This window comes from Heliangelus exortis, chromosome 22 (assembly GCF_036169615.1).
Source record: "Heliangelus exortis chromosome 22, bHelExo1.hap1, whole genome shotgun sequence".
NCBI classification, from domain to species: domain Eukaryota; kingdom Metazoa; phylum Chordata; class Aves; order Apodiformes; family Trochilidae; genus Heliangelus; species Heliangelus exortis.
Genome location: NC_092443.1, coordinates 10,525,025 through 10,552,188, shown reverse-complemented (window position 1 = coordinate 10,552,188; position 27,164 = coordinate 10,525,025). Strand labels below are relative to the sequence as shown.

Here is a 27,164-nt window from a genome sequence, read left to right as displayed (position 1 = left end):
TGAGGGAAAAGATTGCATTTTGAGAGCTCATCAACTGAGTAGGACAAAAGCCAAGAAGTCAGGCTTGGCAGTCCTGATATAATGCAGCAGACATTGATAAATTCAGAACAACCCTTCATGAAGAGCTACCTACAAAACCAGTGCTTAACTTCCTGATCTGAAGGCAACACTCAGGATCAGTATCTGGGAGTTCCTGGGTTCAAGTGCCTGCACGACAACTTGGGAAGTGGTGTTGAAAAGGACATCACATCAGACACTTGTGTAAAATTAAATTACTGTAACTCAAGGTAGTAAGTAAGCTTGAATGCTGTGGAGAGCCTTAACTCAATCTGCAAGGGAATAATGAAGAGCTCTTTTATCTCAGCTATTTATGAGGCTAATGCATCCCATCATCACAGCAGCTCCCCTGCCTTGCTTGTTACAACTAGTCCGGGGTGGGTGAGCATGTCCCTGTTTCTACTTTGTTTTCTCCTCTGTTTTCAGGTGAAGTGAAAAACAGCTGGGATGGTGAAATACAAACCTGGTTCAGGAGTGGTTTGCAGACCACTCCTGAGATTGCTCTTTGTAAACGGTCTTTTCTCTCCACCATTCCAGGGGAGAAATCTAAGGCATAAAGCAAGGCAGAAATTTAAAAAGCAGATGGGAAATTACATCACCAGCTCAGATCAGGCTGCACACCCCACAGAGACTCTGTGAAGAGGGAGGGATGGGGGCTGCAACCTCCACAGTGAACAGCTGGGGTGGAGTCTCAAGGCAGCACCCCAGGAGAGAAGGGAGGTGTGAGAGAGAAACCTCTCTCATCACAGTACCATGCCCAGCTTATGTCAGTTCTGAACCCAGAGAGAAAGTGTTTGAAATGAAAAAATGAAAAATTAAATCTCAGACTGAAGCTAGGCACACCTTCCCTGCAATCTGCTTGCAATGCCTTGGCTGTTCTTACAACTGGCCCTGCACAAATGCAACAGATATGTGTGCATGGGCAAGAGCCAAAATAATGGAAATTCTTAAGCTATACTGCACATCAACTCACTGGAGAAGTCAAGGTCAAATGAGCCAGTCTTTGCTGTCACCTCTGGGAGGAGAGCTGTTTTTCAAAGAGCTCACATTATCCGCTGGCTAAACCCAGGCTGTCCTCAGCATGGTTCCTGCTGTTAAATACCAGCTGCTTACAGGGCACCAGGCTGCATTTTGTTCCCTCTGACAGGGAAGGAAACATGAGTAAGTGCCTTGCTTCTAGTGTGCAAGCTGTTTGGGGGAGGATCTTGTTATTTCTGACTCTGGGACTTTCATGGTAGAAGCTGCTCTGTGTCTGTCTTGGTGCTAAAGAAGAAGTCTGGTGTAATTTGCCCTCAGCAGAGTAACATGTACTGTTACAGCACAGTAAAATAACAGTAATTCATGCCAGACTAAAAGGATTATCATGCTTCTGTTGAAAGTATAGAGAAGTCAACTCTTGGAGGTCCCTCTGAGCACAGCTCACAGCAGTACACACAGGAGATCCCTAGCAGGATCTGCTGTATATTATCAAAAAATAAACCATCAAAGCCCCTGCTGCAGCACTTCCTTCCAACTACCAAAAGATGACCCATAAAAAAGAGACTACAACCAAATCCCAACTGTGAGAGCTCTAGATCTTTTTAATAATTTCATGCATCTCTTCCAAATCCTAGGAGTTTATTGGGGTTATGGAAATGGCACTGCCTCATCTATGTGATTACACAAGCCTCCAGGCAAAAAAATCCTGGGTGCTACCATGCACCTTGAGTAATGTTTTACTGCTCTGTTAATGTTGAAACTAAAAGTAAAACTAACAACCACAGATCAGTGGTGTGATATACTGTACAGGAAACCTAAAACAAGTTCTCAGTGTCACATGAATGCAATTAAAAAATCCACAACAGAATGGCAACAGCCCAAATACTACTACAAACTTTGAAACAGGGATGCTTTATCAAACCATCAGAACTGACAACACATTAGATAAGAGCTTTTGCCTTTCCTAACAATACAATCTGATCAATACTCCAAGAAGCTTCTGATAGTGCCAGATGACAGACAATTAACTCTATTCTAACATCAAAGAAAATTCACATAACAGGCCTTGATACTGAGGTTAAAAGTGTGCATGGGCAATGAAAGAGAAGATAGGTTTTAAACTTGTTTTTAGTAACTCCTATACATAAAACAAAGACCTGGGGCTTAAAGAGAAAAGCAAACAGCCCAGATCTGTGTTTTAACTATCAAATTGCCTCTTACCCAAGACCCAGCCAGGTGCCTTCCTCTCCTAAAGCTGTCTACCTGCACAGAAGTGCATTTCCCTGCACCCATCCCAGCCTGCATGGTGTAAAACCACCGGGACCCAGCCCTCCTTATTCGTATACAGAGCCCACAGCGACCTGATCCCACAGTGAGGAGGGTCTGTACCACATCCCTTTGCAGCTGGTACTGCCAGAAAGTATTTTGAACAGCACAAGCCATAACAAGTAACCCTGGTTGTGCCCTGTGCCAACATTCCTTTCTGTTGTTTACAAACACACATAGCAGCTCCATTTTAGCTGTTTTCAGCATCTTTTAAATGCTTGCCCGCCAGTGAGGACAGAACTGATTTCCCCACTATGGGGACATTGAACTACAAGGCAACCCTCACTTCCAGGTGGGTCAAAGACTTAAGGTCTGATCAAATGCCCAGAGGGTTACAAATGTGGACTGGTCATTTAGGGACAAAGGAAATGCTTTTAGCCAACCCACTTTTTAGAAAAAAGTGATTGGCACAACAAACTGCCATAGGAATGGACAGAATACTGACCCTGCTGCATGACACACTGATCTCACTTTCACCTTATTCTCAGTTAAAACTGCAGAAGTGAGTCAGAAGATCAACTCATGAGCTCTTTACTGGGGTTCTGGCTGTGCAGGGTAACCCTGTTGATCCAGATCTTGCTTATGCCACCACATCTGCTAGATCCCACTAAGTAGTGCACAGCTTTCCCTGCCAGATCAGTATGGCTCTTTTCTGGCAAGAGGTTTCAAATGTTTTCAGCCATGAACATTAGGGAAATCAGAAAAAGGCCATGGTGTGCCAGGAGTCTGGCTGGGGATGGAGAGTCTTTGCATTTTAGAGGCTGCTCATTTTAATGATGTGGGAAATTCTTAGGCATCCAAAGGAAATGAGATCCTGTAGCAAAACAGCAGTACTGGACACTGAGTTAATCATGTTGCCTTGCACAGCTATGTGGGTGACCGTGTTCCTGGTGCCAAATAACTGCTGGCAATGCTCATTTTGGCCAAAAAAGCAGCCATTTCTCTGAGGTCTTGGAGAGCACCCAATTCTTTTCTGCAAGTGGTAAAGCATTCAGACATTTCCCTTCCATGCCGTTGACACTAAGTGATTCTGACACTCAGCCCCACGTAAGCAATTATCTTGAGGTCACTATCACTTGGTGGCAATCAGAAGTACACCAACGGCAAGGAGATGGAAAGGTACAAACAAAACCCAAATACAAGAACTTGCTTACTGTGTTTGTTTTTCTTCTCTGGCAGAGGTGGTGGCTTTTCTGGGTCACTGTTAGAATCTGGAGCAGCAAAGTCAGCAATGAATTCAACTGGTGCTGAAGAGTTTCCTTGCTGGAAAGGTAAAACAGCAGCAAACGGAGTGAAGGGTACTGATGGGACAGAGACTGCATTCTGCATGTCATCCTCTGAGATGTTATCATATTGGGAAGGGTGCCTCTCATAGGACACCCTGCAGCCTGAGTTATCTGAAGTCTGAGAGGCTGCACTCCTCCTCTTCTTTTCTGGTAAAGCTGGAGGAGTCTCTGTTGGCTGTGTGGCTCCCGAGAGGCTGCAGAATTCCAATGGAGGAGAGCTGCCCTGCGGGAGCTGGAAAGCATGTCCATGGAAAGGGGAGCCAGACTCACCCAATGACTCTGGCAATGGGCTGAGGATACCTGGCACCTGCTGAGGTATCTGATCAGTATTGGAGAGGTCTTGCTGCAGAAATTCATAGTCCGGATCATAGTGATCTGATTGATCTGGTTAAATAGAGGGTACAGGGGAATGATGCATTAGTTTCTCCCTTTTACTGTTTCGCCCTTCTCAATTCTCCCCCTCCCAATCCAACTCAGTTAATGAGTTCATTTAATCAGATGACACTTCCTTGCAGCAGGAACCATTTTGCTACACATTCTGTAATATCCAGCCCTAATAAAACTCTTATCATTATTTCTTCACACCAGCTAACAAGTAACAAAAATTCACTAGGTAGATCATAGCAGAGATTGTTTATGTTTCATATTTATATATTTATTTTCTTTCCTAGTACATAGAAACAACACCACTTTGGTCTACCAGGACTGTCATTTTCTACTGATGTCTGCAGACAAGGCTGAAATAAAAACATGCCACTTGAGAGCTGAACTGAGTTTGAACATAATCATCTACAGCCAGGGAAACACATTCCCCTGGGCTTTTTCCTTTCCAACAGAATATAATTCTGCACAGAACCACCTGCAGTGTCTACAAGATGACAGTTGCAAGCACTGCTGTACCCCAGTTATGACAGCTCCTGAACAAGAGTGCTGGGGCCTCCTCCAGCAGCCCTGGACAAGCCCCCACTTACCCAATGTTTCACAGCTTGTGTTGCGGGAGCACTGACCACTGTCACGGTCCAGAGAGGAGAGCTGCTCATCAGACTTGCTGAGTTTGCCAATGCTGCTGCAGGGTGAGAGGCGAGGAGATTCCCCCCCGTAGGAGTGGCTTCCACCTGACAACCGTCTCTGGGCGTAGCAGTCAACATCAAAATCCTCAAGAAAAAAAATAATAAACCCACATCATCATTGGCAGCTTCCTGGCAAGCAGAAGGCAGCTAAAGGAGCAACCACCTCACAGCTGTGTCAAGAAAACTAAGAGAGGAGGGGATGGGTGCTGCTAGCCCTCTCCAGTTAGACAAGCTCACCAGGACCTCTTAAAGCAACCTCTGACTTGGTAAAGGACCCATGCTGGGGCCATCTGTGTGCTCTTGCTTCCAGACAGGGCATGCTGTGACCCACAGTGGACTTCACAGACACTGAGAAGATGACAAAGTTCCTCAATGCTCCACATGTCTCATGACTACTGGTAAAGACTTGGATACCAGGTAACCAGACTGCAAGATTTCTCATTAAGTAACTAGGACAAATATTTGATTAGCTTAGGTACCTGCTGCTGAAAAATAAGCTACAGTGAGACAAAGGTTTTCTGTACCTACATTTTTATTTCAGAAATGACCTCAAGCTTATCAACCTGCAAATGAACTCCTCAAGTATTCCCATTCCTGCAAAATAACGTAAATGTGACTGTACTAGTAACTGAAGAACTGCCACGGCTTTATCTGGGTCAGCAAACCAACAGCAGAGGATCCCTGAGCTGAGGCGGATCCCAAAGCTGAGGCTTTGGGGAGGAGGACAAGATTGATTTTGGTGCAATTTAATATGATTCAGGTTCTTGTTGCTGAGTTAGTAAGTTTCCCGATGTGTAAAGTAAACCCAGCTATTTACAACCTCATAAACCCCAGACTAGCATAAATGATGGAATATGATTAACACACACAGTCCCAGTTTTTCAATTTTTCTACCAGAAAATTTATAAATTTCCCCAAAGCACCAGCAGTGGTCAGAACAATTATTCAAAAGTACTGCTTCGGTTAAAAGATGTTTTAAATTGTGCCTGGATGAAGACAGACTTCTGATCTCTCTTGCACAGCAAGTAAACCTTGATGGGATCTCTCTAAAATAATTCACATTACTTATTACACTGATGTTCCTGCCACGAAAGCTCCCACTCCTGTTCAGGGCAGCATGGGATGAGCAGAGGTGTGCAGGAATCTGCACCGCTGCAGGTCATGGCATTTCTCTGAGCTTTTTCTCCAGTTCACAGCACATCTCCCTTGGCTTTCACCAAGGGGTTACACCATTACCTGTCTGTTGATTCCAACAGGTAAACTGGACCCACTGGTGGCTCGACTCATGGGGGCTACAACAGCCACTCTGGTTGGGGAAGGTGCCGACTGCCGCTTCTTAGGGGGCAATGCTGGTGGAGGGCTGCAAAACACAGGAGGCATTGAGGCTTCCATTACTCTTTCAGCAAAAAAACCCAAATTTTTAGAGGCTTTGTGAGCTTGTTTTCCAGAAAGTCTTTGACTTACCAGGCCCAAAGCTCACAGCCTCCTGCCCAAACCTGGCCAGGAGCTATTCAACAAAGTGTATTCACTAACAAATGCAATTTAAGAATACTCTCACAGGTAAGGTTCTGTTCAGTGATTTATTTAAGGATGGAAAAGATGACTCTTTCTCAAAGAAAAGCAACTGCTGTTTTAAAAATTATTTTTAATTGAGATAATTAGCACAGTAATTAATTCCTGATAAAAGTGGTGAAAATCCAAATTAAATGCTTTGGTTGACCCAAATATTGCTTCCATTCAGAGAAGTCCCTCCTGCTCAAACCCTTCCAGATTTGAAAAAATGTTAAAAGTTTCAAAGTCTCACTATGCTTTGGCATGCATCTTTCCGATACAAACAGTAGCAGTAACTAGTGAGATTTTAACCACTGTACTTTTAGGTTTTGCTTCTAATGACTCATAATTCTGGTAATCATCAAGCCTGCAAGCTTCCCAAGAGCACACATATTCTGTTCCTGGAACATACTAGGAAATTTTATAACCCATGAGAATTAATAAAATATAAAGAAATGTGCTTCTTCTTGCCAGCCACAGCCGTTGATACCACATTTTCAAATTAGCACAACATGTATTTTTCACACCATCCATTAGCACTAGTACTAGAGAAGAAAAACATCATACACACACACCAAATTCTGCAAATTGGGGGTTTTCTCATCCTCCTCAAAACAGAACATAGAAACTTTCATGTGGTTACTCGTAGAACAGGGTAAGAACAACCAAGCAAAAGATTTTTTTCATGCACTACTGGGTCCTTTCACTCTTAAGCTGGTAATTAATGCAAAACTACCTGGACGTGTAAGACAGATCAATAATTCCCAGCTGAGGTTAACAGAAATTTCCCTTTGGATACAAGAGCACAAGACATTGTTGTATAGCTTTAAATAAGGCTCTTATGCATTTATGTGATGGCTCTCAAGCATGGATCTTGGGGCATGGCAGTACCCTCACTTAAAACCGAAGGAAAACACAGACAGTGAAGAAGTGAAAACAAGACAGAAAGAACACAAAGTCAGAGAGTCCAGGGGAGAATTACTCTAGAGAACTGGAAATTCAGAGGCATCACTAACCTTCCTTATGACCTCTCCTGTGAACGTTTTGCAAGAATATTTAAAAAACAAGAAACTGGTAAGAGCCACTGGTATTCTTCAGTGACCTAGTTGGCCAGTATTACCTGTTTTCTGCCACACGAATGCTAGGTAGAGGGGGTTTAGGAGGTGCAACTTCTTCATCCATACAGTCAGTCAGTAGCTCACTGGATTGGGCCATATTACTTGTTTTGTTGAGGATCTCCATTTCTCGGTCTGTAAGGGGAAGTTCTGATGGACTGCAAGAAGCAAAATCCAGATTTCAGATCATAAAACACAGTTGGAATGCAGCACACTAACAGATTAATGCATATTTTAAGTCATATGCAATGAGAGGCACCTACAGCAGAAGGCAGAATTGACATTTGCAGATGGAATTCCATGTACATGCAGATTCTCATGTGCAGGTGTCATGGGCAAGGGATGTTTCATTGCCAGATGTTGATATCTTCCCTATCACAAAATAGGTAGTCCTACTGTAATGGATGAGGCTACATGAAAAACACTACACTACCCTCTGTGAAAAATAACTGAATACTTCAATTCAGCTATCAGTAGCCTAGAATCATCCTTCCTATTTTAGTCCTGCACACAGAAGAAATCCTTGTCAGTGACCCACCTGTCAGATTTACATGCTGGTAAACTGGGTTTAACTGGGCTTGTGGGAGAGGGATGCTCCTGTTTTTCAATCGTCAGTTTGACCAACTCCTGATGGAGAGAAGAAAAGGGAAATAATAATTATTTGCTGAATGCTGCTCTCAACCATACCAGGATAGAAAGGGATGCTACCACAGTCAACTCTTGGTTACCCAGATCATGGTTTAACAATCCCAGCTGAGCTGGGATAAACTTCAAAGAAGCAGCCTGCACCCAGCAGTGCTTTAGCCATATCTGAGTGAAGTTCATAAACCTTATGGGGATTCTGCACAAACCCACATTGCCTTTTTGCTGTGCTTCCTCTTTTCCTGGATAAAGCGATAAGGGCATGATAATCCTGAACTACAAATCTGCCAGCAGTCCAAACAACAATCACTCATGCCAGAAAGATGGAGAGAATATTCTATGGATTTCTGAGGCCAGCAAATACATCTACTGTTCACAGTTACAAATACATGCCCTCTTACAGGCATGCTGGAAAACTGGCAGTACTTCCTAACAGTATTGGCTTCCCAGCATATTATGCAAAGGAAATTATATGGGATCAATTTTTTAATAGTATTTTAAAGCAGCCTGAAGTCCAGTGTCATCATTCCAATATCATCTTCATGTCCATGTCAGCTGAGCTTGGAAACAACTGTCATTGTTCTCTCAGTGCAATAACAGCAACAGGAATGCCACTGTCATCATCCTTCCAAGGAAGGGGGTATTCCAGTTCTAGTATTTTTATATAAGGCTCTATTTAAAGCTGATCTGCCATGGATGAACACACACACAACAAGAGGAATAGGGCACTACTCTGGATGTGCAACGGATGGCAAATGCACTCCAGGTGTCCGCCAGGGCTGATTTTGGCTTCGATGTTCTACTTATGTTCTTGGTGTGAGCTTGTGCTCAAAGATGATGTACAATGTGTCAACCAAACCCTGGACAAAATAGCTTTCCAGAAGCTGTGGAGGAAAACCCCTAATGTGGGGAATGCCACATTGATAAGCCGCAGGCACTCAGAGTTGAAGTGCTCAGTTTTCCTATTGTGCCAGTTGTAAAGGACACACTTGTCCACCAAATGGGAGTGTAGGTTACAACAGGGGAGAAAACCCATCTAGTTTGGCTTGAAAGTATCTTTAGAATAATTCAAACCATTATGACAGTGAAAAAACCCCCAAAACCTTCCCAACAGAGATACCAAGACAATGTATGATTGCCAGTACTTGAGCAGATCACTTTTTCCTCTAAACTTTGACAAATAACACTAGATATTTGGACCACCTGGACCCTGACTTTTCCTCCTCTTTACTCACCCAAAAACTAGCATCTGAAAATCAAGCCAAGATCTTTAGTTTATAGAGAGAGGTAAGCAGCACACAACTGAGCCAGATGCACATTATGCTATTCCTTATCAGCAGGTGAAGAGATTCCTGCAGCAGTAATTAGAGATAATTAAAGCCTCTCTACAAACTTACGCTACTTCAGCAAGATGGAAATTCCAAAATGAGATGAAATTTCAAGAAGTTACATAACCAAAACAGGAATTTTTTTTTCCTTCTTTTTATATACACCTCACAAGGCACTAAAATCTGAGAACAGAACAGCAAGTAACACAAGTGAATAAGCAACTCCTTTCTGCTCAGTTCTGAAAACAAAGGCGGAAGTAGGCACCAAAATGTGGAAGTGATCTACCAGAAAAACAAAAAAAGGTCTCCACAGCAGAGAAGTGTCCAATTTCTCAGTTCTGCTTCCAGATCTGAAAGGTGCCTTGACCCTTCTAAAATAAAACCTGTTCCTCGCTGTGCAGTAGATGTGCAGCACGCCGCTTCCAAATGCTGACCTGGTGATGGGCAGACACATTCACAGCTACCCCGACAGCCACACATCTGCTCTAACCATGCTCCAAGCTCACCAGACATAAGCCAGCTCCAATTGGAAGGCCAAAATAACTTTTTCTCTAACAACAAAGTAGAGACTGATATAGCCAAGCTGCTCAGCAGGGTTCATAGCTGATGCTTAGTGCTGTATGGACATGCCTGGGATGCTTGCAGTCTCAGGGGACAGAGCAGACTACAAGCACCAGGGGGTTTAAATAGGGCTTGAAGAGAAAGGCCAGTGGGTGTCCAAGTCTCCTGCAATGAGGCTATACAGCTCTACCCGGGATCAAGGGTTGACAGGACCCTCCATGGGACTGTGCAGGTTCATTAAGCGAGAACAGAACAAAACAGAGTTCTGGAGTACCCAACATAAGAAGGACATGGAGCTGTTGGAGCAAGTCCAGAAGTGGCCACAATGATCAAAAGGCTGGAACAGCTCTGCTATGAAGGCAGGCTGAGAGAGTTGGGGTTGTTCAGCCTGCAGAAGAGAAGGCTCCAGTGAGTCCTTAGAGCAGACTTTTGGTATACAGGAGGGACTCAAAAAGGGGTGGGGACAAACTTTTCAGTAGGGTCTGTAGTGATAGAACAGGGGGTAATAGTTTAAACTAAAAGATGGCAAATATAGACTTAAATATAAAGAAGAATTCTTCACCGTGAGGGTGGTGAGACACTGGAACAGTTCTTTGCAATTTGCTGGTGTATTACAGATGAGATCCCAGAGCACAGATTTTCATGTACCGCAAATCACTGCTGAATTCCAACTCCAACAGCAGCTGGGACTTTATGCTAAACTCTTTTTCTCCATCCTGCTGTGCAAATTTAAGGCTGGCTTTACTTTTCAAATCTGGATCTTAAAGGGCATATTGTACAATATAATCCTGGAAAATCTTCTTTAGGTGACGTGAATGTTCTGTTTCAAAAATATTTGTTTAAAAGGCTCAATAAGTAATAGTAGATTTTAGTTTCTGTGTTTGAGTAACATTAAAGAGATATTCAGCTGTTAGAACACTACTCCACTTCTGTACTTGAAGTACTTGATCCAAACATCCCTCAGCAGCCCTGCTGATTGAAGAGGCTTCACTTTCCATACAGTTTTCAAAATAAGGTTCCTAGGACATGTGATGGGCTCTCTGTTGGTGCCCCCAGCCAAGGTCAAGAGAACTTTTAACTGCTCTGCTCGGCCAGCTGAATGAACAGTCTCCATGGCCATCATCTCAGGGACAAGCCTGGGAAACAAAAATGATGGGTACCAAAAGCTTACCAGGAGGTAGAAGAAAAGTCAACAGCTTGCCTTGGGTGGGGCAGGGAGGGAATGCTATAAGCAGGTCTCACAAAGGATACAAAGGTTTCTGTTCAACGTTTCCATTAATTATATAAAATTAATCACCAGAAAACTGAGCTTAGCTCATCACCTATTCCACACCCTAATCCAGCTGCTGAAAGTGGTGATGTATCACTGACAAATCCCTTGAAATTTATGTTAAAAGATGGAGCCAGAGTCTTTGATTGTCTGTGAGCATTGACAGGAAGCATTTCCATCATATTGTGCCTAGACAGAAAATATGTAAACTCTATCTTGTGATCAACATGGGAGAGTGGGAATGACTTTCTGAAAAATTAATACAATGTTCAATGAAGATTTATTGCTTTTTCCAATTCAGCCAAATACCAGTGTGAGCCTTTCAGAGGTGCAAGCTAAAAGGCAAACTGTGCTAGTCTTTAGCCAGGACTCCAAGCAGGATCATTTCACTTATGGAGCAGTTAAGATTAAGACAGTTTCCTGAAAGCAAGAATAGGATCTTTGTATTTTATTCTTACTTAAAAGCCTCTTTCAACTAGATCTCTTCTAAAATACATTATTATATACTTTATATAATGCAGTTAACAATATTTGTCTCATGTACCTTGACTCCATCCAGAACAGCTTTTATGACACCCTTCACTGTTGTCACCATCTCCTTGTCTTCTGAATTCACACCTTCCAGCATCACTTGATCAGACCAGCGAATGAGATTGGCCAGACTCTGGTACACACGGCTATAGCAGGATGAGATGGCAGAGCTGGACAGCAAGGGAGGAAATAGTTGAGCAAAAAGGAACAAAGTGAAATTACAGAGATACTATCAAATGTTATGAGAGAGCTTGGTTTAAAGTGCATTTCACAGTGTTAAAAATGTGATTGTTCTCCTTTTGTCTCCAACATTCAGAATTTGTGGTTAGCAGGTAACAAGCCTGGATTTCTTCTCCACTTCAGTTATTCTCCCATTCTCCAGCACCAAGGGGGACCACACTACAAACAGTTAATTCTCAGAATGAATTATCTGGGCTGCAGGTTGACACAACAATGCTAAAAAGAACATGCTTCTCATTTTAATTTACAGCTCCATCCTATGCCTTGACTTCAAAGGAAAATATTAACAGCCAGTACTTCAGTCCAAGTTACATTATTTCACTGTTATCTATGATTTCCTTCTTCCTTATTAACTCTTCTCAAAATGTCTTGGATAATTGAGAGCTGACTGTATTAATTACTTTACAAATAATTTCCTCACTGTTTATAATGCCTGCAAAGATGTAATTAAAACCTGCTTCTTTACTGAAGCTGAACTGAATGAATTTCAGGTTTGCAAGAGGAAGGGTGTTGCTTTGTTTTGGTTTTAATGAGAAACAGAATTGAAGCTATTGTTCTGAAGGGGAAAAAAAAAGAATTTTGGAAGGATGACAACTCTAAATAAAAGTTAACTGTACAACAGTGCTTGCAGACATTTTCCTGGCCATTCTGAAAACACTGACTTCATTACTAAACAAGGTGTGTTAACACTTGCTGTTGCTGATGGCAACGCTTCAATAATTCTTTGTAAAATTAAAACAATTTCAAACGGCATCGAAACCATAAACTGATAAGAGAAGGTGTAATCTTGCAATCATTACTGATACACGTGTTCCAAATCTTCCCATTTCTCTTTGGTATCCTTTTTACACTGGCTTAACTCCATTAATTTCATTATCTGTGAGAAGAGAATCAAGCCCACAAGCGTCAGTGAGATTATTTAGGCGAATGAAGTTTTCAGGACTGGGGAAAGAACTACTGTCAGGTTATAACCAGGGGGATACAGACAAGGGCAAGTACCTTTTTGTTTGGTTGGTTTGGGTTTTTTGTTTTGTTTTTTTAAAGCATGCTGCTTGCCATTTGTTCTAATTTCAAATGAAATTAGCTTCGTAAGAGACATTTCCTAAATAGGGCCTTCCCCCATCTCTTTCTAAAGCTTTGATTAGTTTGCCATTAATCTTCTGTCTGCTTCCTTCTAAGGAGGCAGTAATTGAAAACCCATTTTGTGCTAGATTTAATTACTTTTTTCCTCGATGCAAATGCTTCCCCTAAAGCAAAAAAGTCCAACAATAAATTGTAAGGCTTTCTTTCACACTGACATAAATCTTGCTTACTTTTCTTAAGGGGGATTTGCTATCAAAATCATCCCTTCGTATCCTGCCCCTACTCAAAGAAATAAAGTGCATAGGTGGGCATAACAGGACACAGCTTTTTGAGAATGCCAGATTCCCTTTTTTGCTGTGAGGCTGAACAAGGCAGTACAGATGGGATCTGTGCTGCCACACACACAGTTTCCAGAAAGAAGGACTTACCCCTACGTAAAGGACTTAACTGACTACCAACTATGAAAATCTGCTTATATGGTTAAACACAGATATCAAGCTGTCAAGGTTGCATTACTTCACTACTAAAAGAAAGGGTAAAAGGAATTTGAAGAACAGAACTGTCTGAAATACTGCTGCTGAAGATCCTTAGTTGATATTTATTTCCAAGTATATTCTCAGAAGGAAAGATCACCCAGCAAATATCCAGTGGTTACACAAATCAAAGCAAGTGACTATAAAGATGACACGTTGTATCCTAAAAATATTTGCTGCCATTTTACATGCTCTCCTGGTTCACTCATTCTTTTATTAAGTGAAAACAGGTGCTTGTTAGGAATTTAATGGCTGTGGGAAACCTGATAGCAACTGAAGAAATTTTTGTGTCTGTATCCAGAAGCCTGATGAATGTTTCATTCTAACAGCTATTGCTCTTTGTAGTTCTGCAGATCTAACCTAAACTGGATCCCTCCTGTCCCAGCCATACCTCTGATACTCACCCATTGCCTCCTTCCTTTCATAGTGTCAGACAAACCTGAAACTATGCAATAGGGTCAGATCATCTCTCTTTGCAAAATATTTGGCACCCTACTACTATAAACCTTTCTTGCACCTGAATTGAAATTAGCATCTTGAAACTAAAAATCTGGAGGTAGCTAATAGGAAAACAAGTAAGAACAGCACAAGACCTGGCAGGATTTCAGGAACCAAACACCTGCCTTGTTTTGTGCTTTTCTCTGCCTGGGCTAATTTTGCTCTTTTTTGTATTATTCTATGATGTTGTCTTGTTTTGTGTAAATGGATTGCACCAGCATATAGGGGATGAAGAGCAGCTATATGTCCATGGTTTGGCAACTTCACAAATTCCTATAATTTATGCTGAACTTTGCTTTGGCAATTTTCTGCTTCTTTTCTGGCTTCAAACACACAACCAGTTAAAACATAATACACATTATGTGTTAAAACATAAAACAAGTAGTCTGTTGGGAATGCACAGGAATGAACTTGGACTGCTTAATCTGCCGAAGTACATCTGCTTGCTTCTGCTCTGTATCTGATCCAGTAAAATCAAAAAGCAGTTAAGAGCGCAGGCTCTGACTTCTCTAGCATCAGGATGGATAAAGTGAACACAAAAAGGGATTACTATGAAGATAAACTCTTTTTCAATTAAAAGCTATTGGATTTGTTAGCTTTTAGGATACCATCACGGGCTGCCAAAACAGTATAGCACCTGAGGAGAATGTCCTGTAAGTAAATAATGACTCTCCATGTTTATGCTATCAATCAGCCCTTCTTCCCCTCTAAAACTATTCTGATTTGCTTTATCTTTCCACAGCACTGGCTTCTTTGCAGCAGGGAATCTGGTTTTAAATGATGTTTGAAAACTGTCACACAATTAGTAAAAAAAGAAGCCACTTCATTAACCACTACAGCATTTCATGTCTCCCGCATGATGAGATTTTTCAGACACAAGATGGAAAGAAGCTGGGAGCCTGCTGGTCTGTCGTAGTTCCAAAACCTAAGAAGGAAACATACCTTTGCTGGATGCGTGGATCAGTTTGCACCAAGGGCAGGATGGCTTCCAGCACTTTACTTGCTGAGCCAGGCAGCATCTCTAATACTTTCTTATCAACTGCCATTTTGTCCACAATAGTCTTAAAGTAGCGCAGAGCACTGACGACCTCCTTCTCTTTTTCCTCTAGCCAGGATACATTCTAAAGAGGAGGAAAAAAAGAGATACAAGCCAAGAAAAACTTGCAAACTCCAGAACAATCCAGTTGCCTCCATTTTTGTACCCATCCCTGACAGTTTCAATGACATATATGGTGTGCACCCTTACTACACTGAGAAATTCCGCCGACTCCAACATGCGTACTTGTAGGAAATTGGGATGCTGTCTTGTCTTTCCATTCACAAATAATCACATTCCTGTGATTCTATCAAAAACTCTTTCCTCATCAGTCTCCAACCTCAACAACGTTGTGCTCCTGCTGGAACAAGAGAACTCACCTGTTTTCCATGGGGAGAGACTGTGACAACTAAGTTTTGGCATCAGTTAACCAATGTTGCAGAAAGGAACAATTAATTGGCATAAAACTGAGTTGTGGTCACCAACTTCGGTGCCACCGCCAACACTAGAACAGGAAATTCAGAAGTGATACATGGTATCTTAATGGCCTCTGGACAGGGATAGGTTTAAAAAGTTTACCAGAATATGCCTGGAGGACTTCTACTGCCACAAGTAGTTCCTGAGATTTTAATTAACTACTGAACACTGTTAGAAAACAAGCAGAGAGATTAGCAGAGTCAAGTTTCATCCATTATCTCCTCAGTAAATTCAGCTTCAAGAATTAATGACCTATGGGCTTTGTGTGCTTGCCATACCCTTGTCAGCTGTTAAACTGCTGCTTTTGTTTTAGGAAGAACAATTCACAGGCAGCACTGGTTAGTAATTTGGGGAAAGATGCACAAAAGGATTCGAGTTCCAAGTCCCATCTAGCTCCAACTTTAGAAGTCACAAGTCCCAAACCAAGAAGCTCAAACCACCCTGTCATTTACCATGTCATCTGGGAAGTGCCCAAACTCTGCAGCTGCTGCTTCCCACTTTATGATAATATTGCTTGCCAGGCACCTCACCTTCTGCTCTGAAGCTCACAGCCACTCCAAACTCCCTTACTGAAGGGCATCCTGGCAACTCGCTGATGTAAGAAATTACATTTGCCATTTTTCAGGCATGTGTCCTTACCACACCAGAGTTTATTCTAGGATATGGAAAGGCTCAGTCCCTCCCCTGAAGATTTTCCACTTCATTTGATGACACATTTCAGGGATGAGAGAACCTGTACATTCCCCAAGCGAGTACAACTGTGGCCCAGTGGTCACAGCTCTCCAACAGAAGTGAAAAAATGTGGACTGCAGTTCCTGCTTTGATGGCTGTTTATGTATTTCATTCAGCAACAGCTTCCTACAGAAAGACTTGTGACTTAATAGCTTAAACACTCTTCTGGCACAGAGGAGGAATGGGCTTGACTGAGAGTTCAGGGCTGAGAATGACAAGTGGAAACACAAATCCTTCCACTGAGCACATCAAAGGATGCAAATTGAGACACTGCTTGGGATACAGCCCTTTTTTTATTATTCTTCTTTTTTTATAACTTCTCTGCTAGCTCGTTGGGTGACAACCCCACATGAACGCTTTTTATGAATCCCTTTCTGAGGTCCAAAGGCATCATATATGTGTGTGCACAACAGATGAGCGCACGCACAGGGAAATCCTGCACAACCCACGCAGGATTGCAGGTTCTGCTGCAGGGCTCATGCACAAATATCAATTGTTGTGATGAAGCTGAAGCTTCTGGTGTTCAGTGCTTTACTCACCGACACCATGGAACAGCAGCAAGAAACCTAAAGAAAGGAGTAGTAAGCTGGTGGGGTGGATGGATGGGTATTAATGTATTAATTCCAGTGTCCGTGTCTCACAAGATTGATGGTATTAAGCTCTTCCACCAGACATTTTAGTGTGTCCCCAAAGCCAAAGTAAACAGGCAGTGGAACCCCCCTTGGTTGGAAGAGAGGACCTGAACTAACCTCTCATTTCATTTCCCAATAGAGGTGAATTTGCCCCAGCCTGACCCCAGTGAAGGAGCAGAGCAGTAACTGTAAGGAGCTTACAAAGCAGCAGGACCACTTGGTTCACCCTCTTCCCTTTTGGACATATTAAATGAGAGAAACTAAACATTCAGACAAAAAAGCATCTCCTCCCCACTCCTCTGCCTGCCTGACACACACAGATATTTTTTGATGATTTCAAAGTTTTGCCTTAAATAATCATTACAAATGCATAACATATGAAATGCAGCTAACCCAGAAAGGGTTACAGCAAACTGTACAGAATACATCTGTTTATAAAAGCAGGAACAGTCCCTTTTTTCCCTCTATTTTGGCAGTGAAAAATGTATCATAAATTTGTATATAATGTTGAAGGGCACTACTGTTCCTACCATATGCCCTATGATAAGAATCAAAGATGGAATGCAGGGTACAAAAAGAGGCTCTGAAAAAAAAAGCTTCCCCTACGTTGCCCACATCTAGGTAGGTATAAAAGGGAGAAGGAGAACATCTCTGCATAGGTCGAGTATAACGTTCAGGCTACATGTAGTGATTTTGCATTTTTTGGCATTGCTATTTCTGCTCTACAGTGATTATCTACTTCAAGATTATAAAAATAGCATCTTAAGTACCTAAGAGGGTAGGAAGAGGAGGAAAGGATGATATTTGGTTTATCAACTGTGCCTTCTGACAGAAAAATCTCCTGTTTGTCAACTGCTGTCTATTCCAGTGAGAGAACTTGGTAACAGTCTGGGCATATCCTCTTCTCCACTCACCCCCCACAAAGCTAACAAGCTGCCTACATCCAAATAATTGATTAGTTGGACAGTAGCTATCAAAATAGATTAGGAATGAGCTAGAAATCAACAATATCTCATAGTATTAAAATGTATGCATCTTAAATAATAATGTATGATAATAAAAATTATCACAGTGAGTTTTTTCCCAATTAAAAAATCCCAATCTGTACATAAAAAAAGGTTTTACAAATGTGCCTTATCAGTAAATCCTCTTGCATTGCTTTTTCAAGGAAAGAAAGAAAGGCAAAAACTTTGGCTATTATGAATCTGCTAATATATATTTGCTAAAGAATGGCCTTTTAGAAAGGGCTTCTAATTTTCTTATTTATTTACTATGTGGTCACACATCAATTTAAAAGAAGGCCTCTAAAATATCTCAATATACCATCCTGAAAGATCACTGGAATTAAAAGCCTTCAAGGAGTAGTCCCAGATTTATTTTTATTTTTAAATTAGCAGTTGGTAATATAAGGTGCTTATCTCCCTAGAAAGTATGCCAACAGCCTCCTCGGGGAAAAAAAAACCAAGCCAAAAAACAGCAAAACCCAAGATCTACAGCCTGGGAAATAAAAGCTTCATCATCTTCCATCTGATGATGCATAATGCAGCTAGGAAGACCTGCAGTGACTTCCCTCGGTGCTAAGCACATCACACTGAATAAGACTGTGTGATGCAACTATATCTTGCTGACTGCTCTCAATAACAGTACAACAATCCTCAGCACAGATAATCTAAGAAAGTTTGCACATCTGGCACTGCACACTGGATGAGACTTTCAACAACTGGGAAAGATTTTGGATTATCATAAATATCCTCAACTGTTCTTAACTTCTGGCTTAGATTTATACTTTAAAACTGACTGTAACCGTACTGTTACAGAGATGGTCTCCATTCTACATAATCAGATGACAGCAGCAGAGGAGATAACACACTGATAGGCTTGTGCTGGGAAAAACTGGTGACCTCAGCTCTTAAGAGGACCTGAAGTCAGTTGGGTCAGTTGGGAACAGTATGCTGGAATTTCAACTCATCTGTTTAACTCTCCCTGCTGATATCATCAGAGACTGAGCACATCTTTGAACCAGATTCAAGGATTTGCTTGCCTAGGTTTTGAGATCACACCCCAAAACCAGGCAGTTATTTGAAAGCTGTAACCATAACCATAGGGTATGCATGTGGGGAGGATATGTCAAGCCATAAACTACATTCCATAATGAGATATTTAAATGCTTATGGAAGGAGGTCTCATCAGGCTCTCCCAAGGGAAATACATGCCTTTGTTGCTCTTATTTTATACTACACAGAGCAGTTTATAACTAGTCATAAAGTCACCCTGAGGATTCTTGAAAGATCTGCAGAATTCTGTAGAGGACAAAGTCATGCACCAAAAACAGAGCTGTGGATGTTGATAAAGTGAGTACCAGCAAGACTAACAAGAGCACATCCTTTGTCTGCTTACTTTGTTCGCTGACTTCTCTGGTGTTTTCACTGTCAGGTCAGCTTGTTTTCCTTTCTTGGAAGGGGTTCTTTTTATTTTTGGTGAATGAAACTTGCCCTTCAACTTCATAGTGAACGAGGAGAGATGGGAACGCTCAGAATCTAGAAAGACACAGAAATGCATTACTGAATTAGGGTTAATTTGCTGAAACCAGGGAGCTTGTGCAACAGCACTATATAGAAAACCAGCCTATGAAAAAAATTTGCATCCATGTACATATATTGAGTGGAACTGGATAAAAAAAAAATAAACTATAGCTTTCTATTATGTTTCCAACCTCAGTATCACCATCATTTCCTGCTTCCCCTCGGAGGCAGCAAGGCTGCAGTGCAAAGGCAGGCACAGGGGGATTGCTACTGCTCTGTGCCTTGAAGAGAAAAGGAAAAACATCTCTCTTGTAAGCACTTATCTCCAGTACTTTACTAAGGAAGTAATCATCATTCCTCTTCTGTGGATGAGCACTAAGCAAAGGGGATGAAATGAGCAGAGCAGAGCAAAGCTCCTGTCCATTTCTTGGCTGGGGGTCAGTAGCCACCATGGGTGCACAGGCAGGGATCTGCCGGTACCCAGCACTGGTGGCTGCTTCAGGAAAGGAAAACACAGTCCACTGTGATATAATGTGCTTCCCCAGCTGCTGATCCCTACCTCTACCCAGTTGGTATTATCACCTTTGAATATGGCTCCATGGATAATGTGAACAAAAATGTCAACCCTTGTCATTCACAACAAGTTGCCCTTCAAATGAACAAACCAGAGGGCAAAGGAACTGCTTCAATACCAGGGCATCCTTAAAGAAGTTGAATGACAGAACTGCTCAAGCCTTTTAAAATCTGCAGTTTCATGTTTTGTTTTGTTTGGGTTTTTTTAATACCTAAAAGCAGAAGTCTCAAAGGTGTGCAGTCATGCCATATATAGACTTACTGTTGAAATATATTTTTATCTGATTAGCCATGAAGCTAAATAAGATGAAGCTGCCTTGTAGACAGCAATTTGGAATGCATTTTGAGCAAAGAGCCCGTTAATAAATGAAGGTCTGAATTGCTCTCTAGTGACCTAGATATTTCAGCAGAAGATACCCACCTTGTCTTTACATTATCAAAGAAAGTAAGCAGTTTTGCTTACATTTCATTTTTCTTTTAGATTATCTGAGAAACAACTGCACTGGCTGTAATGACTCCAAACGACACAGCCCCATGTATGCAGCACTGCACCACCTTGTCAGCATGCAGACTGCAAACAGCAAAGGCTGCCGAGTCAAATCTGGCACCCAGAAGCTAAATACCACACTGCAGCACAAAGGCTGTTCCTCACACTCAGAAATCACCTAACCACAAGACAAGGGAAGGAACCTGTGCTTGCCTCCCTGTAAGGGCTATCTTCCTTCAAACTTAGCTTGCTAGTAGTGTGTTAAGACCCTACTATTACCACCTTCCCCAGAGCCAAAACTTCAGTTGGTTATGTCCTCTAGATCCAAATTTTGCAGGCATCCTATCAATGGAAGTTGCATCAGCACTGACTCTAATCTAGTCTGGCTGCATACCTGTTTTCCATTCCACAGGAGTCAATGTTACTTGAAGTTTTCCTTGTATTGTGAAGTCCTGCTTAATGCACTGAAGAGAGAGGCACTAAAAAACTTGGTCACTGCAGATAAATCCAGACATATCAGCTGGCCTCTGAAGAATTACTTACAGCAGCTGGCACCCTAACTTAGCAATGATTAACGTCATTGCTTTACATCCATGAGGGGATCTCCAAACCTTTAAAACCACTCTGGCTCCACAGGGTGCTGAAGGTCACCACTGCAAACAGTTCCTGGTGGCAGTGATAATGATCTCGCAGTCCCCTCAAAAAAATAACTTGCATTTATTTTGTACACCATATGAGAATTCCTATACATGCACATGTTTGCATGCCTGCCAAGAGAAGTCATGGCTCTAAATTATTTTTTTTCAAGAACTGGCAAACAACTGCAGTAATTAATCTACAGGGAAATAATGGTGGCAGTAACAAATTGGGTCTGGCTCCTCCATGGACTGCAGTGAGATCCAAACTGCTAATCTGAGTAGGAAAATGTTCAATACCTATAAACCCCTTGCTTGCTTATGGTGATAATTTCGCCTTGCAGGGACAAGAAATTTTGCAGGGACAAAGATTTCAGAAGACTGCTACTTCCTTTCCTGCTTCCCACCAGACACCTCTACCCACCTCAATGGGGAAAGCACAAAAACAGCTGAACCAATGTATGCACATGGTCGAGAACCTCCCAAAGGAGATGTCAGCAGAGAAAGATTCTCTTCTGCTGACTGTAGATCCCCTTCACCACCAGGAGCCTATCCACTGCCCTTTGCTCTCTTTACCATTCTGTCACAATAACTGAATGATTTGCAAGCTCACTCCAAGGGGACACAGACCTCTAGAGAGAGGGCAGGAGCAAGTGGCTGGAACAGAATAGGAACTTCTTAAAATAGTACTAATGAAACAGAGCAGTTGGCATTCACAGAAGTAATAAATATTGTTTGAATAGCCCTACTAAGACCCGCTTTTAAGAGCACGAATTAATGCAGCTTTTTTCCACTTTTTTCATCTACAATAAGCATTTTCCAGATCTCATCTGTTCACTTTTCTGATGTATTTGTAGTTAAACAAATGAGTCACAAACCAATACTCTCCTGCAGTCAATTACACTTAGCACCTATAGTAGTGCTTTTCTTGTTCCCAGCACATTGCAAATGTATCTTTCTCATCCTTAAACACCAAGCTTATTCCACAGACAGGCTTAACCTTATTCCACAGACAGGAAGCAGGCACACAAGTGAAGCAACTTGTCTGTAAAGAGTAGACTGTGAGTCAGTAACTCCAGGACACCATCTCTATCAAACTGCAGCCCCTCATCCCTCTCCCCATATTTGCAGATCAAGTGGTGGAGCTACAGGGCCTATATTCAGTAAATTTCATCAGACAATGTTTGTCACAATGGGTTTTACAGTTTTTAAGCAAACACAACATTCAGATGTTATAAACAGCATTTGCATTTTAATGTATCTGGATGAAGTGGTATAAAAGAGAAGTTATACCTAAATAAGACGGTATTCTAACTCAAAGGTGTAAGTTACCTAAGCTTTTATAAACGAAGATGAAACTGTCCTGCAAAAAAATCGCAGCTGAGCAAGACTGCCTAGACTGGTTACCATAGCATTGGTCTGTTTGAGAAAGTCACTTTCTTTATACTATATCCTGATTTAAATATCTAACATGTTCTGTGCCTGTTCAGTTAAAATGTTTCAGCAGCATACCTTTACAGATCAAATAATTTGATAAGATACGGAGAGAAGCAGAAAACAAAGCCATGGCAGTCCTCAAGCCACATTTTCTGTCCCTCTGCTCCTTCCTGCCTGTCTACAGTAACCAAATCCCTTAATGCAGCATTGAGGTTATTCCTGCGCTTGGTAGTCTGCCTGCTGGAAATTGTTCTCTCATATTACCTTTGCCTTTTATTGAAGAATAACAAGTAGTGTTTAACTGGAGGCTCAGCACAGGCTTTCTCAACTTCTTACCCTGTCTGATACACAAAAGGAGGTACCTTATATTTACTTCTATGCAGTGTCCAAATACTTGTAAGATCAACAAGAAAGGACAAGTTAATAAACTCTTTGAAGTCACTTTAACTTGAAGGGAAAAAACAAAAATATGGTTTTATAGAAGTGCTTCTGTCTCCAAAGAACCACTGACTTTCCATCCACCTATATTTCATCTCTCTGGATGCTCTGCTGCTGCATACAACTGGGAAAAAAAAATAAAGCCCTTCAAAATGACTTTGTTATGGATTTGAGTTTCTTGCTTTGTGACTGGCAGTTTCAATACATCACTCATTTCATTGCTAATTCTATCCCCCTATTAATGAGGTTCCCACTCTGTTGTGCTTGAAACCACTCCAGCAGTTGAGTAAAGGATTTGCTCAGCTCTCAGGCTCATCTCCCCTCTGGGCAGCACGTGTCTGGGGTCTGACCACACACACAACACGAGAAAGCCCATACCACATGCCTGGCCAGATGTGCCAGGTGTGCAGAGTGCTGCCTGCCAGTTTGCTGACAGAAAACTGAATTTGGTGAGGAAAGAACTGCAGGTTTTAAACGACAGAAGATTAAGAGGCACAAGGGAAGGCAGATAAATCAGCTTATGTGCTTGTGGGTGAAGAAAATAGGCTGCTTAGGAGAAAGCCAGCAAGTCAAAGCACAACACCCACTGCTGCCCTCCTTGAACAGTCGCTTTCCATTCAAATGAATGCCAGACATTAAGTCAAAAAACACAAGTGCTGGTGAATTCCACCAATCTAACTCAGCAAGAAATTATTTACTTTGAAGTCAAAGCGAAAGTCGAGCCTTTCACAGAGCTCAGTCACAGTAGATTTCCCAACTGATGGGTGCTCCTTGCCGACCATCTCCCACACTCACCACGTGTAACCATCGCAGGGGGGTTCAGAAGTGGGGAATAACCATTGGCTGCTTCCTGGATCTCCTGGGCATGTTTTTGTCACTAGGGCACAGCTCCAGCAGCAGGGATGAGCAATTTAACTGTTCAATTTTTTTGGTGCAACCCAATCCCTAGAATAACTGAAAATCAACATTTTTTTTTATAAGAAAAACACAACTTCACAATGCAGTATCTTTTCTTTCCTTCACCTGAAAATACAAAACCCTAAAGCCTCCATCTTCTCTCACCCTGTGTCTGTTCACACACCAAAACCCCACAGCTTTAGAGGAGACAAAGCTTTAAAAAAGGGTTATGGTTCATCTTCCAGCTTGAAATGGCTCTTGCAGCTCATTAGAAAGAACGAAGTGGTGTCTAAAAATCTTACCCCACAAATCGTTCCCTTTTTAAAAGGCTCTTGGGCCTCTGCTGGATGCACATATTTAAAAGCTATCAAGATTAAAATAACAGCGGACATCTCTCCTCATGTCTTAATGAAGCTATTGTGCACATTTTTAATCAACCACTTCTGACATTTCTGCCATGAGTCCTTTGAAGTCCGAGGTGACTTATGTAATGAGTTACACAATGATGCCCATTAAAATGGCATTTGTTCCCTTGGGCTCATCTCCATCATCTCTGGAAGACAAAAGGCAAGTTGCAAGGCTTCAGCTAAACCCTAGCTGACAGGGGCTTTAAGAGTTCTGAAGCAAAAGGCAAAAATAGTGAGCTATACTTCAAAACAACCTTTCTGCTGAGGATGTCTGGGGCTGAGATGAGGCTATGGGCCTGGGGCCACAGTCCTTGCACCTTTAGACCTATTCCACTGTCAGAAACAGAGGAGAAAGGGTCATTCAGGATGGACAGATGGACAAGTGAGAGCTTCCGATAACCACAAAACATCCTGCAAAGCACAGATCTTTCAAGACTTTAAATAAACACTATTACAAATCCCAACCACCTTTCTTCCACTCCCTCCTTTCACATTAAGGCGAGAGCTGTATCTACCATGTACTTGTAAGTACACAAATATGTGGGACCTTTGCCCTGGCTAAAGCTTTTGGACTCTCCTGTAACGCAAACATTAAAATAATACCGATTGACAGAAAATCGAAGCCTTTAAGCTTTGCAGAAACATTGCTCTAACCTGAAACTCAGCCTCTTCTACTAGCCAAGCTGCGCAGAAGAGCTGACACAGGAGGCACAATGTGAACCTCACCACTAGGCTGTGGACAACAAAAAGCTATGGCCGGGGCACTTTTAAAATGAATTTTCAATAATGTTAATTATTGTTAATTTCAATAATGTTAATTTTCAATAATTTTCAATAATTACAGCCAGTGTGTAGCTGTAAGGATGGAGAAAAAGCACTTGGCTTTCAAGGAGGGTTGAAGAAACAGCTGAGAACCCCAGATATGTTCTCTGCCCTTTCACACCTGCAATGTACACCAGCTTTCTCATTACACAGCAAACAGCCTTCTGCTACATTTCACACCCTCTTTCTCCAGAAGTCCTTGGGATGTTTATAGGTCTTACAATGCTGATATGCAGCACTTCAGTGATGCTCTATGTTCTCAAAAGGATGAACTGGAATCCTGAATACAGAAAAGACAGAATGTGACAGAACAGAATGAAAATATTTCCAGGAAATGCATAAGCACATCCCTGCTGCATCCCAGGCACACCATGGAAGTCTCAGACCCACCACTTCCATCTCAATAAGTTTACTTTTCTCAACTATGCTACTATCCCAGGAGTATGAAGCAAAGAGAATTTATTCAGAAACAACAACAAAAAAGACCCAGTAGGGGACTCAGAAAGGAAAAAAAGGGAGGCTCCAGTGTCAATCAGGAAGTTTGCCCACCCTAACCTTTGTACCTTAGGTGGAACTGTTTATAAGCTGCTCCAAGTACCTCTCCAGGGAATCCGACTGCCAGGAGAGGCGCCAGGTTTTAAAGGAAAAAGGTGGAGGAAGGGCAGCTCGAGAATCAAACAGTCCTCCTTGAGCACTAAAGAAACTTCTCCTTTAACATCACGTCACCTTTGAAACAGCCAGTTTTTGGGAGCAGAAAGACCGACTGCCCTTTTTCTTTTTTGGCAACATTACAGTGAATGAGCATAACCCAGTGAGCATTAATGATGTGCAATGACAGCACACCAACTTCTATGGCAAAGGGAGCCTCAGTTCCCTCTCAGCTGGCCAGGCAATGCTCACTGACTCACAGGCTTCATTATTTTTTATGCCGCCCTGTGGGGCCTCCAGAGGAAGCAAAACATTTTTATTTGTCAGAGAGCACATTTTTATTTTGATTTTCTTTTTTTTCTTTCTAAGCAACCATGAATGAGGCATCTCCAGCTGCAGCAACCTCATGTGGAAAGAGCTCACAGTGTCTGCGAGGGAACTGGGAGGAACAGAGGGCAACTTATCCATTCAGCGAAGTCTCCTGACTGCAGTGAAAAGGACTGGGTCAGTCAACAACATTAATTTTATGGTGCATTAGTACTACAGCTCTTCTTCCTTCCAGCTTCTTATTTGGAAGCCAATCTTCAAGTTGTGAGGAAGAGAAGATGCACCAGACCAAGCAGCAAGTTCAGAACAGCTGACCAGGTCTCATCCTAGCCCTCTTTCAACCTGAAGCATTTCAGAAGAGAGAAATCTCATGCACACAAACACATCAGCTAAAAATCCTTTGGCTGCTGGAAACTGCAGCAATGCCACCCAAGTGATTTAGAGGGAAAAAAAAAAAAGGAAATAAGTACAATTAATTGAACAAGGAGGGATTTCAGGGAGTAGAACATTGCTATCCAAGTTCAGTTTCCTCCAGTGCACCACAGATGGCTTTGAGACTTCTTGAAAAACATACTGTAATTTATTGATAAGCAGCAGAGAGGGCTTTGCTCTGCTTTATCTGAAAAAAAGCTGTTCCAGCAGATTGGTCCCATACCAACTCACATACAGAATTGTTGCCATTTACCAAATCAGTAGCAAACCTTTGTGTGGCATCTGGTGAGTCTCTGGTAATTTCCCATTTAAGTACTGATTTTGCACAGCCCTGCAAGCCCGAAAGAACTAATGAGATTACAGCACTGGTAACATGACTCCTAACTCCCCATGTGCCAGAAACACTCACACAAGAGTCAAGTAGCCTCCATCAACATGACCACTGTGGTCCGTGCTCACCCTGCTCTACACATACAATCCACCAGGGTGGGTAACTAAGCTTTAAATTTTAAATGGAAAAAAAAAAATAATCCTGCTACAAGGCACATAGCTTCTGCATAATTTCAGCAAACAGCTTTGAATGCAGAAATTGC

At 42.0% G+C, this 27,164-nt stretch overlaps 1 protein-coding gene across 10 annotated transcripts in view; it reads right to left on the bottom strand.

Annotated features, from left to right (window-relative positions):
• Positions 1-27,164, bottom strand: part of RAPGEF1 (Rap guanine nucleotide exchange factor 1) — an 83,804-nt gene that overhangs the window by 30,081 nt on the left and 26,559 nt on the right. For 9 of the 10 annotated variants that reach the window (XM_071766610.1, XM_071766615.1, XM_071766618.1 and 6 more), the window contains exons 2-9: positions 19,344-19,483; positions 15,012-15,190; positions 11,729-11,885; positions 7,922-8,010; positions 7,389-7,541; positions 5,954-6,077; positions 4,619-4,802; positions 3,516-4,031 (exon numbers count right to left, since the gene is read on the bottom strand). In XM_071766610.1, the coding sequence (XP_071622711.1) occupies positions 3,516-4,031; positions 4,619-4,802; positions 5,954-6,077; positions 7,389-7,541; positions 7,922-8,010; positions 11,729-11,885; positions 15,012-15,190; positions 19,344-19,483 (1,542 nt within the window). Of the gene's footprint in view, positions 1-3,515; positions 4,032-4,618; positions 4,803-5,953; positions 6,078-7,388; positions 7,542-7,921; positions 8,011-11,728; positions 11,886-15,011; positions 15,191-19,343; positions 19,484-23,833; positions 23,862-27,164 lie in introns of those variants that run through there. The other variant, XM_071766614.1, reaches the window with a different exon arrangement.